General features: G+C 40.8%; 1 protein-coding gene across 1 annotated transcript; it reads right to left on the bottom strand.

Annotated features, from left to right (window-relative positions):
* Window positions 1–1461: 1461 nt before the first annotated feature.
* On the bottom strand, window positions 1462–15718 carry LOC133622433 (ETS translocation variant 5-like). The gene is made up of 13 exons (XM_061985179.1): window positions 15586–15718; window positions 13877–13942; window positions 9093–9177; window positions 8948–8995; window positions 8812–8862; window positions 7441–7549; window positions 7137–7346; window positions 6702–6970; window positions 3056–3121; window positions 2911–2979; window positions 2678–2829; window positions 2498–2599; window positions 1462–2412 (listed from the first exon to the last, which is right to left on the bottom strand). Exons 2-13 carry the CDS (start codon window positions 13922–13924, stop codon window positions 2179–2181), a joined length of 1443 nt encoding a protein of 480 aa, XP_061841163.1. The 5' UTR covers window positions 13925–13942; window positions 15586–15718; the 3' UTR covers window positions 1462–2178.
* Between the last annotated feature and the right edge of the window lie 280 nt (window positions 15719–15998).

The raw sequence follows: 15998 nt of genomic DNA, 5'->3' as shown, positions 1-15998 counted from the left end.
TTTGAAACTGCCTTCTAATTTAGTGTGCATATATTATACATATACATATATATATATGGGGCGGTGTGAATCGGTTGGTAGAGCGGCAGTGCCAGCAACTTAAGGGTTCCAGGTTCGATCCCTGCTTCCGCCATCAAGTCACTGCTGTTGTGTCCTTGCTCGCAGTGCCATCCACACTGGTTTAAATTTAGCTTAAAGATGTTGAAAATGGGTTTCATTTTATATATATATATATATATATATATATATATATATATATATATATATATACACACACTATATTTGCCTCCTGCTCGCAGTGCCATCCACACTGGTTTAAATTTAGCTTAAAGATGTTGAAAATGGGTTTCATTATATATATATATATATATATATATATATATACAAATATATATACACACTATATTGCCAAAAGTATTTGGCCACCTGCCTTTGTCATCCCATGGAATTGTCCAAAATGTTTTGGTGTCCTGGAGCATTCAAAGTTCCTTTCACTGGAACTAAAGGGCCAAGCCCAACTCCTGAAAAACAACCCCACACCATAATTCCTCCTCCACCAAATTTCCCACTCGGCACAATGAAGTCCGAAATGTACCGTTCTCCTAGCAACCTCCAAACCCAGACTGGTCCATCAGATTGCGAGATGGAAAAGTGTGACTCATCAGTCCAGAGAACGAATCTCCACTGCTCTAGAGTCCAGTGGTGACATGCTTTACACCACTGCATCCCACGCTTTGCATTGGACTTGGTGATTGGCTTAGAAAAGCTGCTCGGCCATGGAAACCCATTCCATGAAGCTCTCTGCGTACTGTACGTGGGCTAATTGGAAGGTCACATGAAGTTTGGAGCTCTGTAGTAACTGACTGTGCAGAAAGTATTTGCACTATGTGCTTCAGTATCCGGTGACCCCTTCCTGTCAGTTTACGTGGCCTACCACTTGGTGGCTGGAGTTGCTGTTGTTCCCAAACTCTTCACTTTTCTTATAATAAAGCCAACAGTTGACTTTGGAATATTTAGGAGCGAGGAAATTTCACGACTGTATTTGTTGCACAGGTAGCATCATCCTATGACAGTTCCACGCTAGAAATCACTGAAATCAACATTCTTTCACAAATGTTTATAGAAACAGTCTCCATGCCTAAGTGCTTGATTAGGACACCTGATTCTCCTTGTTTGGATGGGTGGCCAATTACTTTTGGCAATATAGTGTGTGTGTGTGTGTGTGTGTGCGTGTATATATATATATATATATATATATATATATATATATACAGTATATACACACATACACATTTAGTATGTTTGAACGCTAGAGGTCAGTATTTCATTTGCAGTGCAGCAAGTTCTGATTAATATACAAGATTGGCATTTGGAAAAGTATTTTCTCGAAATTAAAGCCAAAAAAATGTGGTATTAAGGTGAAATTAATATAAATCCAAAGTGAACACAATCCATAAATCATAAGAGTAAAATAGTTTTATTGTATCAGTGAACATTAACGGAAGGCACACGTACAGCATGTGAAGGTCAATACTTCCCTCCATTGATCACAGAACAAAACATCCATGTTTAATCTGCAAAGCATGAGGTCGCTCTGTCGCCGACACGTTTGCAAGCTCCACTGTGCAACTCACTGCCGTTTGCAAAAATATATTCATATACAGTATAATTATACAGCGTTTCTACACACTGAAGCGACTCCACTATACAAAATGCGGAAAAATTACCTTGACACAGCCGATTGTAAGAAACCATCATGCTAGGAGCAGTGAATAAAAAATAGTAGCGGTACTTTTTGTCATAAAACTGTTCTAGGGAAAAAAAGCAACTCCATATAATGCCAAAAATATTAGCTTTAAAAACACAAGAAAACATTTGAATACACAAGTTTATAAGAGAACGTGGCATCTGGAAAATACAAGCATCCCTTTCAGGGTAGTTAAGGAGTTGCATGGCTTGGATTGTTTTTGGTTGAATCACAGCACTTCCCCTTGCTTACTTTTCATAATAAGATGCTTTGAGATCAGTTTTTTGATTGTTGGCTGCAGGAATATTATTGAACTACTGTGAGGAGGGGCAGGGGGGTCTAAAACAGACAAAGCCATACCAGAGTTAAGGTAGTTTGTAGATTTAAAAGTATAAAAGATCTCAAACCCTGCATATAATCTATACCATGGTCTAGTACAGGCAGCTGTCGGGGAAGGCCAGTCTCTGAATGCACTGTTCGCTGCCGTCCGCCAAGTACGGCCCTTCCTCCTCGTAGGCGGGCAGAGCCAGCCCATCTTCCTCAGCAGCAGGTAGGGGGGCATCTGGGTCCGGTTTCAGGCTGGGCCTCTGGTTGTCTGGGAACGCCAAGGAGAAGAGCGCCTGGGGGTTGCACACGAACTTGTAGACGTACCTTTCCCCGGCAACCTAAAGGAGGAACCAATCGGAAGGAGAGCACGTGAGCTCTCGTCACTCCTTTTTGCATCAGCGTAGATTCACCCTAGACCCTCACCTTCTGCATGATGCCCTTCTCGTAGTAGTACCTCAGGGAGCGGCTCAGCTTGTCATAGTTCATGGCGGGTCGATTCTTCTGGATCCCCCACAGCCGAGCCACCTGGATTAAAGAGAAAAAACATCAAAGCAGACCTTTTAGGACGCCCGGCTTCAGGGTTCAGTGCATTCCGTGACGAACCTCTTCAGGGTCAATGAGTTTGAACTCCATGTTGCGCCCTGTCCAGACAATCAGATGTGTGTTGGCCGGGTCATCCAGCAGTGTGAGCAGGAACTGCCAGAGCTGTAAGGAGCCGCGGCGCTGGTACGGCAAACCTTCCTGCTTCACTTTACCTACATGTAAAAAAATTTTTTTTTAAATGCTTTATTCAGGATCTTTGATCAGGTGACACTGCGTGGGGTCTGTCACCTTACCCTCAATTCTGTCCGGAACAACGCAGGCGTCATCGTAGTAAAAGCGTGCTTCTGAGTCGCGAGCGAATCCTGCCAGTGGGAAAATTGTACAACAATGTCACACTGCGGTTTTGCAGATGTGGAAAACAATCACACTCCCTCTCACCTGTGCGGCTGTTCTGGTACAAGACTGAAGTTTTGCCAAAGGATGATGACTGGCAGTTTTGGACCTCTGCAAGACAAAAAAGAAACCCATTACTTATCAAATCTGTCACTACAGTCCTTGAAAACTCTGAAAATGTGATTATGATTGGTAAATACTTATCAGGCTTGCATGTCTACTGTGGGATGGTGATAGCTAAGTCAGCCATGTTGACCCACCAATGCCTTTTTTGTTCTTTACGCACTTTCTTAATTGCTAACCATAACATGTTTTTTCTTCCATATAGTAATAAACATATTTTTTCCAAACCTAACACTTTTTTTAATTTCCTCATCTTTGTGCACATTTTTAAATGTTAACCATACACGTGTTGTTTCTTTCATAAACTGAAAATAGATATTTTTTCTAATTCTAACTTTTTTGTGGGATGGTGATAGTTAAGTAGTGGTAGCTAAGTCAGCCACGTTGACTCACCAATGCCTTTAAAAAGATAAATCATTCATTCCACTCTTATTAGCACTCGCTTATCTCCACAAACTGGCTGACTGAGGTCGGTCGACATAGCACCTATCGAAAACCAAAGCTGCCATTGCTTGCACGTTTACGGGAGACTTTGGCCAGAGACATAAGAAAGGTGAGCAATAAATTATACAATTATTTTTCAACCAACTACTGGCTCTAAGGTGCTAGTTGGAGCCAGTCCAAGAGAGAAAAGTTGCTAGGGTGCTTTGAAGTGTGGAATGTGTCTTTTGACATTATACTATTTTACGCTTAGCTTTTGTGGTCATTTTGTTGTATGTCTTGACTACAATAAAAATAAAGCTTTGTTACATGTGGAAATCTGTTTTTTTAAAAAGGTGTAAAAACAAGGTTAATACTACAATGCTTTTATTTAGAAAATAACCATATCCTCCCCGTGACTGCGTGGGTTCCCCCCGGGTACTTCGGCTTCCTCCCACCTCCAAGGACATGAACCTGGGGATAGGTTGATTGGCAACACTAAATTGGCCCTAGTGTGTGAATGTAGTTTGTCTATCTGTGTTGGCCCTGCGTTGAGGTGGCGACTTGTCCAGGGTGTACCCCGCCTTTCGCCCGATTGTAGCTGAGATAGGCTCCAGCGCCTCCCGCGGCCCCGAAGGGAATAAGCGGTAGAAAATGGATAGATGGATGGATTTTGCACTGAACAGGAAGTCAGTGTTCATGTTATCGAAGATACCAATGGATGAACAATTTTTATGCAAATACTCCCATTGGGTCTCCAATTTTAGGTCGACAATGTATGTCGATAATGTCTGGAGCGCGCACATTTTGATAATGAAAATAATAATAATAATTAGGGATGTGCCGATCGATCGGCCACCAATCAGGTTTGGACGGCGTTTGGACGGCGTGGCGCAGTGGGAGAGTGGCCGTGCGCAACCCGAGGGTCCCTGGTTCAATCCCCACCTAGTACCAACCTCGTCATGTCCGTTGTGTCCTGAGCAAGACACTTCACCCTTGCTCCTGATGGCAGCTGGTTAGCGCCTTGCATGGCAGCTCCCGCCATCAGTGTGTGAATGTGTGTGTGAATGGGTAAATGTGGAAGTAGTGTCAAAGCGCTTTGAGTACCTTGAAGGTAGAAAAGCGCTATACAAGTACAACCCATTTATCATTTATCATTTAATATTCGGAAAAAAAATAATTTGATTGCCATTGCTGATTATTGCCGACTGAAAACGCTGATCCCCCTGTATTTATTTTTATTCCCCCGGCTAATAAGCAGCTCATGATGTGTCTCCATACACAGTGTGGAGCCATTATACCAAAGCTTATAACAATCACAAACATGAACAGCCTTTTTAGTACCATTACCAAATATCTTTATCACTGGAGGACGAGGCTAAACATGTTACATACTGACAGCATACCAGAAGCAGACACGCTAACAGCTCAAATAGCCACTAAACTAGCTTTAAACACTAAGAAATAAGTGCATAGTAAAGTTTAAGAAGTGTAGATGGATGTACGTTACAGCATAAAGTAAGCGGTTATTAACATGAAATTAAAAGGTAGATTAATAAGAGTCTGGAGAGAGGGTATTATAACAACAACAACCGTTGGTGTGTCAGCACAGTCGCATAACAATCAAATTAAAGATTATATACAGAGGTGGGTAGTAACGGGCTACATTTACTCCGTTACATCTACTTGAGTAACTTTCGGGATAAATTGTACTTCTAGGAGTAGTTTTAATGCATCATGCTTTTACTTTTACTTGAGTATATTTATAGAGAAGAAACGCTACTTTTACTCCGCTCCATTAATCTACATTCAGCTCGCTACTCGCTACTGATTTTTATCGATCTGTTAATGCACGCTTTGTTTGTTTTGGTTTGTCAGACAGACCTTCAATGTAGGATCTATCGCATGCCTGCGTTTCACCAATCAAATGCAGTCACTGGTGACGTTTGACTCCGTTTCACCAATCAAACAGAGTCAGGCGGTCACATGATTAACAGGCTTAAGCTTACATGAACTCAACGTCAAATTTGAGGAAGCACATCGCGGTAAGTAACGTTAGTAGATATTTTGGCTGTCACCGTAGGCTGATGTTAGCTTCCCTGCTATGAATCACTGTCAAATGTACATCGTGTGGGGACATTTATTAACGCACTGCAGCCTCATAGAGACACACACACACACACACACACACACACACACACACACACACACACACACACACACACACACACACACACACACACACACACACACACACACACACACACACACACACACACACACACACACACACACACACACACACACACACACACACACACACACACACACACACACACACACACACACACACACACACACACCAATCAGAAGTGCACAGTGTGTTCCCACTGGTGCAGCCCACACCTATCAGTCTATGGTTTGCGTAAAGGCGAACTTGTTATTTTCCTTTGTAATCTCTGCCTACTGAGCCTATGGTGCTGTTAAGTTATTGTGGCTCAATTTGTCTTAATTTTTTTAATGTTAATGTATTATTATTTAATATATATTATTGTTTTAGTTGCTTAAGAGATATTCCTGGCTCTGAATTTGCTCATTGCTATTTTTATGTTTTTGTGCATTATTTGTTGCCGTCATCATTAAACGAACAGGTTACTCATCAGTTACTCAGTACTTGAGTAGTTTTTTCACAACACACTTTTTACTTTTACTCAAGTAAATATTTGGGTGACTACTCCTAACTTTTACTTGAGTAATAAATCTCTAAAGTAACAGTACTCTTACTTGAGTACAATTTCTGGCTACTCTACCCACCTCTGATTATATATGATATTTTTATGTTGTTTTTGGTAATGTTTACAAATACAGGGAGTAAGTCCCTCCACACAGGTTCACCTTGAGGGCAAAAAACAGAGAGTTCAATTATTGTGTATTATTGACATTGTTTTGCCCAACAAATTGTACGTAATAAAAGAGAATAAGCAATTACTTTAAATATTGTGTTGATTTTGTTACACTGTCAATAGCACTCAACATTGAACAATTTAAAGTTAATACATGTGATCGTATTGGTTGACATCATTTTTGGATGATTTGAATCGGCAGCATTAATCGGATCCCTCTTAATTATTAATAATCCCATACACACCTGTGTCGAAGCTGAAGTCCCGCGGCTCCTGTTTGATGGTGACGCCGTTAAAGGAGGCTGCGCTCTGACCACATGGTAACGCCTCCGGGTAGCGCGGATCCACCAGCTCCTGCTTGCAGGCGCCTCGGCCACCGGGCGGAACCAGAGGCTCTGACAGGTGCCGCTGGTAGAGCGGGCGGCTCACGTGACTCGAGGCAGGATAGGGCAAATTGTCGATTTTCTTTGACGGTAAAAAGGACAAACACGGTTCTGACATCTGCCGTTGAAACCTAAGAGGACATTTTAAGATGTAAATAATGTCAACAAGTGGACCCATTTTTATGTACGACACACAAAAGCTCAAGCCACATTTCGTGATGACAGCAAGTGTGTACCACACCAGACCTCACATTCAGAGCAGTAAGACTGGATTTGACCTCCTGGTTTTGGACTCACCTCTGCTCAGAACCAAACGCTCCAGCAGGGCAGCGGATAGGATGGTGCGGCAATGCAAATGGCTGGTTCTGATTGGTCGTTGGCAGGTTGTGGTGGTGGGAGGGGCTTAAGGTAGAGACCTGGTTGGTGCGACAGCTTGTAACCTGCCTTTGCACGGGTCCAGCCGGGTGGGCGGCACCTGTGAACCCGGCCGGTTTCCTATCACAGGCACTGTAGAAAAGAAAAATAATGATTATTTCACGCACTCTGCAACAAAATTAATCGGAAGTTCTCCTGCTGCCTCTCGGGCAGGGAAATGTCCGACCTGTAGCTGTAAAGGCACACGTCAGCGTGAGGCGTCCTGCAGGGAGACATGTCTTTTGACGGGCTTGACTCTCGCTTCACTTTGCTGAATGGCGGCCCTTGAAACATCACTGCAAACATCAACAGTAATAAATGCACTATTAGATCAGATTCAAACGTACACAAGGTAACAAAATGGAGCTTGACATCTTCAATTAACATCATGCGCAGAATTACAATAAATATATAAATATTTGACACAATACACACAATCGGTGCTATTTATGTCCTCAGAACATACAATTTATAAATGTACGATAAAATTAACTGTAATATGTTATTTTTATTAGATAAGGTCTTTTGCATTTTGATCTTGCATGATATATTAATGCAATATAAAATATTAATTTAAATTACCGATACCTTGAACACTAGAAACATTGCTTTTGTTGCCTCATTTACTTACACTTTAGTAAAAGAAATATGACCTCGTAATGTCTGTTTATTTACATGGAATCAATGTAGAAATATACTAAACCACTACTCCCTAATTCATCAGCCTGATTTGTATAAACGACCCTGAACTGGGGAATTGCAGTGGAAACAAAAGCCAAGTCTAAAGGAACTTTCCGTTTCTGGAACTAAAGATTCCATGAATTTTAGTGGAAAAAGACCTATTGAAATTGCACTTTTAGCAAAAAAAAAAAAAGAAGACCCTTCTACGCTGTTCGAGGCCACACAGATCACAACAAACACGCACCACCACTCTCATGTGCGCTCGAGCAAAAACTGTGTCCACATATTTAAAATTCCGGGCACTACATAAGGTCCAGGTTTTTATACATTTTTATTAGTGACAACTGTTAGACAATTAGGATATTAATCAAAGCTTTTTTCTAATCAAATTAATCGTTGCTCGTTGCAGCCTTGTCTAAAAAAATAAATAAATTTACCTGTGACAGGCCAATAAACATTGTGATTAATTCAACATGTATTTTATAAAAATTACAGTTGGAAAAATAAATAATTAATGGTTATTTTGAGAGTTACAACAAATATAGCACGATTTGATAGAATGGCACTTAGATAAATATACTGTACAGATTGTGATAAACAAAAGGTGCAATAAAGAACATAAAATGTGAGTAGATATAAATACACTATACGGATGATTGTGATGCTGTAAACACTGTATTTGATCCATTATGCATAATGGATAGCATATCGAGGCAGTATACGTCACATGACCACTATCAATCAATGACAAGATTATAAATCAAATAATTGTGCATTGACAGATGTGTGCGCACACAATCTCGTTAGAAGAAAAGGGCTTAAATAATTGATGCATGCGCTACATGAAGTTTGCCCCTCCCCCTCAGGCTCTACTCACAGTTGCTGGACTGGAAATCTGGGACAAACTGCTCATCGTCAGGAACCTGAGCTGTCAAGGGAGAGGAAAAAAGGTCAGTTGTTACATACAGTATAACCCAGGAAGTCTATATATCCTGGAATTAATTGTGTTGTACCTTCTGCTATCCATATTTCCTGAAGTTGGCTCAGATCTTGGAAAAGATCTGTCGATACACAGAGCAAAGCATTCTATTTTTAAATCTAAACACTTCCTGCAGATTTATATCGCCGTTTTGGGAGGTCAAAACACTGCAGGCGTACCTTCTGTGTCTTGATCCAAGCCGACATCCATGAACTTCCTTTTCCGGTCGCTGGGGCATCGCTCTGTTTGCTCTGTGCGACAAGTCTACACACAAAAAAAAGCAGTTTAAGCATCAACTGGCAGCCATGAATACATGCAATACAGACCCTCGCCACATCGCACTTTAAATATTAGGGCTTTACCACAACGCAGATTTTTTTATAGATATTGTTAGATTTATTTAAAAAAAAGCATATTCTAAATTTTTTTGGTCCTGAATTAAAAATTTTCAAGGATAAGAATGGCTAAATATATAATATATATAAAATATATACAGAGGAGAGTACACCAGTCAGAGCATGCTATCGTAGCCCCTGATTGGTTAGGCCTCAGACATTAAAGGGAAACTGCATGTTTTTGGAATGTTGTCTATCATTCACAATCTTTATATGAGATAAGAACATATGTATTTTCTTGTTTTATGCGTTCCAACTCGCAAATAAACAGAAATGAAAGTCAGTTATCAATAGAGCCAATGGAGTTGCTCTCTTCCTCCTGTAATGCGCTCTGAAAAACTTCCATCAGTCATCTATATACACACTGTAAGTATATATGTAATGTAACAACAGCCACGTTTATAATAACGTAATATTTATGTATTTTTTTCCAGTTTTAGCATACAGCGGCGTACTAATTTTACAGACTCATCACAACGTTTGCTTTTCCCTTTAGCAACATCACTACTTATCATTACAGACTGTGAGATACAACAAACATAATAAAACAATCACTTACTGTATAATGTCTGATCTCACTAGGATGCCGACTGATGGGATGTTTAAATCTTGCTGTTTAGATGAAAAATTAATCAAGATCCTTGCGAAGGGTTAAAAAAAAAGATGATACTGAAAATTAGCAAAGTGGAATGTCAGAGATGACAAACTTCTCACTTTATGGCAACTACCTTTTTCTATCCTGGTGATAGGCATGATTTATAATCTAGAATAAACATTCATCAGCTATCTAGCAGCTCAGTACGTCAACAATTTAGCTGCACGGCGCAGCTAAAAATAGTTTGTCTGTCTAAGCACTTACAATAACAATATTGCTAATACTTGGTTAATATTCAGGTCACAAGATGTACAGAAAGTAATGTTGGTGCTTTTTTTTTTTAAAGAGTGATTTAGAGGCAAAATGGATTACTATCATAAGCACCATTGCTAGCCACCTAGAAAAAACGATTATTATAAATTAGAATTCATAAAAAAATATGTGTTCTTGTTTGTTTCTAATAAGGATTGTGAATGATAGGCAAAATTCCAAAAAAAGTGCAGTTCCCCTGTAAAAGAATGTAAAGGTGACGAAAGGGTGTTATTTCATGTCTCTCATAATGTTGGAAAACGTACTTAGAAGTTTCTTAAACATTTTTTTTTACCAAGTACCATCTCAGAATAGACTAAGTACCACCAAAATTACCAACATTAAACTACAGTAGCGTAGTAGGTCTAAGTACTCATTAAAAACCAGGCAAAGTATATCTAATATGTTTGGTCACTACTGTAGCATTAGATACAGTTTGAAAAGCAACACTGTGTTTGAATATTTAATTAAGTGATTCTTTGGCGTACCACTAGATGGAGTCTGTGTATCTCCAGAGCAGTCGATAGAGAGAGTATGGACGACTCGGTGTCAGACAAACTGCTAAATGATTGGTCAAAAGCCCCTCCCGTGACTACAGGGCGCCATGTTCGACACCGGTTTGGAGCCGCCGCCATACTTGCCAACCCTCCCGGATTTTCCGGGACACTCCCGAAATTCAGCACCTCTCCCGAAAACCTCCCGGGACAAATTTTCTCCCGAAAATCTCCCGAAATTCAGGCGGAGCTGGAGGCCACGCCCCCTCCAGCTCCATGCGGACCTGAGTCCGCTTTCCCACAATATAAACAGCGTGCCTGCCCAATGACGTTATAACTGTAGAATGATCGAGGGCGAGTTCTTGGTTTCTTTTGTGGGTTTATTGTTAGGCAGTTTCATTAACGTCCTCCCAGCGCGGCAACAACACACAACAACAGCAGTCACGTTTTCGTCTACCGTAAAGCAGTTCGTCTGCCCTAAACAGCAATGTTGTGACACTCTTAAACAGGACAATACTGCCATCTCCTGCACATGCATATGTGACAATAACATCTACGGCTTTTAGAGAGTGCAGTGCACAACTGCGCACACAACAAGGAGACGAAGCAGAATGCATCATCAGAGAGGGTGTTCAGCATGGTTAGAAAAATAGTGACAGAGAATAGAACAAGGATGGACTATTCAACCCTTAACTCAACAATGAGTAGATGAGTGTTATATGTGTGTATATGTGTAAATAAATGAACACTGAAATTCAAGTATTTCTCTTATTTATATATATACTGTATACATTATATATATATATATATATATATCAAATAAAATAAATATATATATTCACTGAAAATCAAGTATTTCTTATATATATATATATATATATATATATATATATATATATATATATATATAAATAAAATACTTGACTTGGTGAATTCTAGCTGTAAATATACTCCTTCCCTCTTAACCACGCCCCCCGCCCCAAGCACGCCCACCCCCCGAAATCAGAGGTCTCGAGGTTGGCAAGTATGGCCGCCGCTAAGCGACACAGCACGTCCTGGAACAATTTTCACCAGTCCATCTGTGATCTTGACTGTGTTGACAATTTTAAGAATCAATTGAAAACTTCTCTTTTTAGTAAAGCTTTTAGTTAATACACCTTTTAACTATCATTTTTAGTCCACTTGGTATTCTTTTTATGTTGTTTTAATTGAATTGTTTTACTTCACCTATGTTTTGTACAGCGCTTTGTGATTTTAACTGTGAAAAGTAGGGGTGTAACGGTACGTGTATTTGTATTGAACCGTTTCGGTACGGGGGTTCCGGTTCGGTTCGGAGGTGTACCGAACGAGTTTCCACACGGACATATTAAGTAGCGTAGCGCACGTTGTGTAAACAATGCACACCGAGGCACAACACATGGCATACTAGCAACGACCGGGCTACGACAACATATAAAAGCCAGAGCTGGAAGACCCTCCTGCCTCGTTAAGATCTCCCGTTTGGGAACACTTTGGCTGCGCGGTGCGGAGGACGGAGGTTTGCAGACATTGTTCAGCAGCGGTAAGGCATGCTTCTGCCAACACGTCAAACATGCTAACCCAGGGGTCGGCAACCTTTACCAGTCAAAGAGCCATTTTGACCAGTTTCACAAATTAAAGAAAACAATGGGAGCCACAAATTTATTTTGAAATTTAAAATGAAATAACACTGCATACAAAGTTTTTTTTCTTGCTTTGTGCTATGTATAAACCAAGAGTCTCAGACACGCAGCCCACACCTTAATATGAAAATTGAATGTTAGTGCGGCCCGCGGGTTTTATATGAATGGCTCGTGACAGCGTCATACTTGTCAACCCTCCCGATTTTTCCGGCAGACTATGATTGTCAAGGCAACTGTTCTCTCGAACTTGCCGTGATGGTACAGCATTTAGCGCCCACTAAAATCAGCGTGCCGGCCCAGCCACACGTTGTATGGGGCTTACACTGACGGTGGCTATATAAAAAACTTTAACACTCTTACTAATAATGCGCCACACTGTGAAGCCACATCAAACAAGAATGACAAACACATTTCGGGAGAACATCCGCACCGTAACACAACATAAACACAACAGAACAAATACCCAGAATCCCATGCAGCCCTAACTCTTCACCTCAACCAACGCACAGAGGGGGGGGTTGATGTGTGAGGGAGCAGGGTTGGGGTGGGAGCAGGGTTGGGGTGGGGGCGGGGTTTGGTGGTAGCAGGGGTGTATAATGTAGCCCGGAAGAGTCAGGTCGGCAAGTATGCGGCTGAGCCGCATCAGACTGATCAAAGAGCCGCATGCGGCTCCGGAGCCGCGGGTTGCCGACCCCTGTGCTAACCCATTTGAACCGGCACCACCCCCAAGTGAACATCGCTTCAACAAAGATAAAAACGAGCAAACAGCTCCCACCTCTTACTGCCAAGTTAGCCAGGCTGGGGGGGGGGGGGAGTTAATCTGAGGCTGAGTTGACTTGAAACTGTTTCATGTTGCACTTTTTATATGTAGAAGAAAAGTTTTGTCATTTTATTTAATCTGAGCAACAACTTGAGGCAGTTTAATGTTGATTAACGTGGACCCCGACTTAAACAAGTTGAAAAACTTATTCGGGTGTTACCATTTAGGGGTCAATTGTACGGAATATGTACTGTACTGTGCAATCTACTAATACAAGTCTCAATCAATCAATCAATCAAAAAAAAGCACTTTATATGTAGTAAAGTTTTGTTAAAAAAATATTCTGAGCCTTATCTTATTTAGTTTTTATTTTATACATGTTGACCACATTAACCCTGGCAATGGACCCTGTGTGTATATGTATGTTATGCCATTGTTTACAAATTTGGTAAATAAATAACCAGAAAATTTATATTTTGTTGTTTTCTTACTGTACCGAAAATGAACCGAACCGTGACCTCTAAACCGAGGTACCGAAATTTTTGTGTACCGTTACACCCCTAGTGAAAAGCGCTTTATACATAAAATGTACGTACTTACTTACTTACACTCAAGCTGCTTGACCATAATGTGAATTAAACCGCGGAGGGAAAAAAAACGTCGTACCACTACAATTCATCGTGGTCATGTCCGGAACCAGTTAACAGCGATAAACGAGGGACGACGGCACAGCAACAACATGGACTTACACTCTCTGGCACCACAAAGGGGACTTGTTGGTCGTAAAAGCAGTCCATGTTGAAGAAGTCTTCACCCTGGAATAAATACCACAAACAAATACAGTTACAGGATGATGCAGATTCAGGTTTTATATATCAACTATAAAAATATCACCCTGCTAATGGTTATAGTGCACTGTAAAAAAAAAAATCTGATTTTTATGGTTAATTTACTCTAAATTTCCACTGTAATTTTTCTATTTTTTTTAAATAGTTTATAAAACTGTAGAATTGAAGACATTTTCTGTAAATAAACAATCTGCCTGTTATTTTAAGTAATATGCCAGTAATGACAAACTATGTATATTTCTTTTTTTTTTTTTTTTACAGAAAAATACCAAATTAATTATACATAGCATTTTATGTTTTCTTAAATTACTTTCAAATTCATGTAAAATTACAGTAATTATATTTCATCATTTCATTCTCCCTTAGCGATAGGGTGAGAAGCTCTGCCATCCGGGAGGAGCTCAAAGTAAAGCCGCTGCTCCTCCACATCGAGAGGAGCCAGATGAGGTGGTTCGGGCATCTGGTCAGGATGCCACCTGAACGCCTCCCTAGGGCACGTCCAGCCGGTAGGAGGCCACGGGGAAGACCCAGGACACGTTGGGAAGACTATGTCTCCCGGCTGGCCTGGGAACGAGTCGGGATCCCCCGGGAAGAGCTGGACGAAGTGGCTGGGGAGAGGAAAGTCTGGGCTTCCCTGCTTAGGCTGCTGCCCCCGCGACCCGACCTCGGATAAGTGGAAGAAGATGGATGGATGGATGGATATTTCATTAAATATGTAGCTTGTTATATAAAAGTCTATGTCCATACTAACAATCTAACTAATAAAGGTATTTTTCTGCAGAACTGTTTGCATCGTCATTTAATTAAAGGTGGCTGATCTTAACAATTCAGAAAAAATCTGTAAAATTATGGTATTTTTCTGTGGAACTGCCAGCATTGGCACTTCATTAAAGGTGTTTGATCGTAATAATTTGGAAAAACTCTGTAGAATAAAGGTATTTTTCTGCAGAACTGTTTGCATCGTCACTTTATTAAAGGTTGTTGATCTTAATTTAGTAAAAATCTGTAAAATGACGATATTTTTCCGCAAAACGTTTCATGAAAGTTTCTGTAAATATGTTTTTGATCATTATTTGGTTTACAATGTTTTACTTTAATGTTATGGTTTTCGTTTGGCAGCCCTAGCTGCCAGTAGATGGCCGTTTTTTATACAGATATTTATTTTTTTTTACAGTGTGGGTGTCTGAGCACCTATAACTTTTGAATAATAGTCATCGTGAGTTGTTGTGACTGGAACTGTGACATTCCTATGGTACACGGAACTGTGAATGGAGTTGACGCAAGGAGGGGGGCCGGCGGGTGCTTGTTTTCCACAATGAAGTGAAACTTGATCCTAGCAGAGGCCGGTGGGGGCGGAGGGGGCTGCTCGCCATTGACAAGTATTTTAACACGGCTCGAAAGAGGCAGGCTCGACGACACAAACACGTCGAAAAGACGCGCACACCAAACACCATTGCGCTGCGGATGCGATACAAAAATGGACGCACTGTTACCGCTCCGTCATAAAATGGCGATTGACTCTTTTTAGACCACGACGCGATAGCGAGAAACAACAACACTCGTAAGCCCCTGAATGCGAACACAAAATATAATAAAACTCGTCGTCTCACCTGGCAAGCGAAGTTTCTCAACAGTGTGGAAGTTGAACTCGACCACGATTTCCTCCCCTACATTCCCCGCAAAGCCACGAATAAAAAAAACTCGGCTGCGGATTTTTTTTTTTTTTTTTGCCCAATGGAGACCTCTCGGCGCTGGATGTGAGCCAAGCCCAGTGCTCAATTCTCATTGGCTTACGGGCTTGTCAGTCAAGTGTTGGCCAATCAACTACGAGAGCGCTCTTACCTACGTCGCCTGTGCTTTTTATGAATGGCCTCGCTTCATTCATGCTTTCTTAAAGGGCCAGACGGGGTTATTATGCAATCGCATACATACTGAGGAAGTACAGTACAGAAATAAAACCACTTTAAAACAGTTATACAACCGCTTATGCACGATGCGTGTATATTATATTTTAAATGGTTTT

This window comes from Nerophis lumbriciformis, linkage group LG23 (genome assembly GCF_033978685.3).
Source record: "Nerophis lumbriciformis linkage group LG23, RoL_Nlum_v2.1, whole genome shotgun sequence".
NCBI lineage: Eukaryota > Metazoa > Chordata > Actinopteri > Syngnathiformes > Syngnathidae > Nerophis > Nerophis lumbriciformis.
Note: the sequence above shows the minus strand (reverse complement) of the source record. Positions and strands in the feature narration are given on the sequence as shown.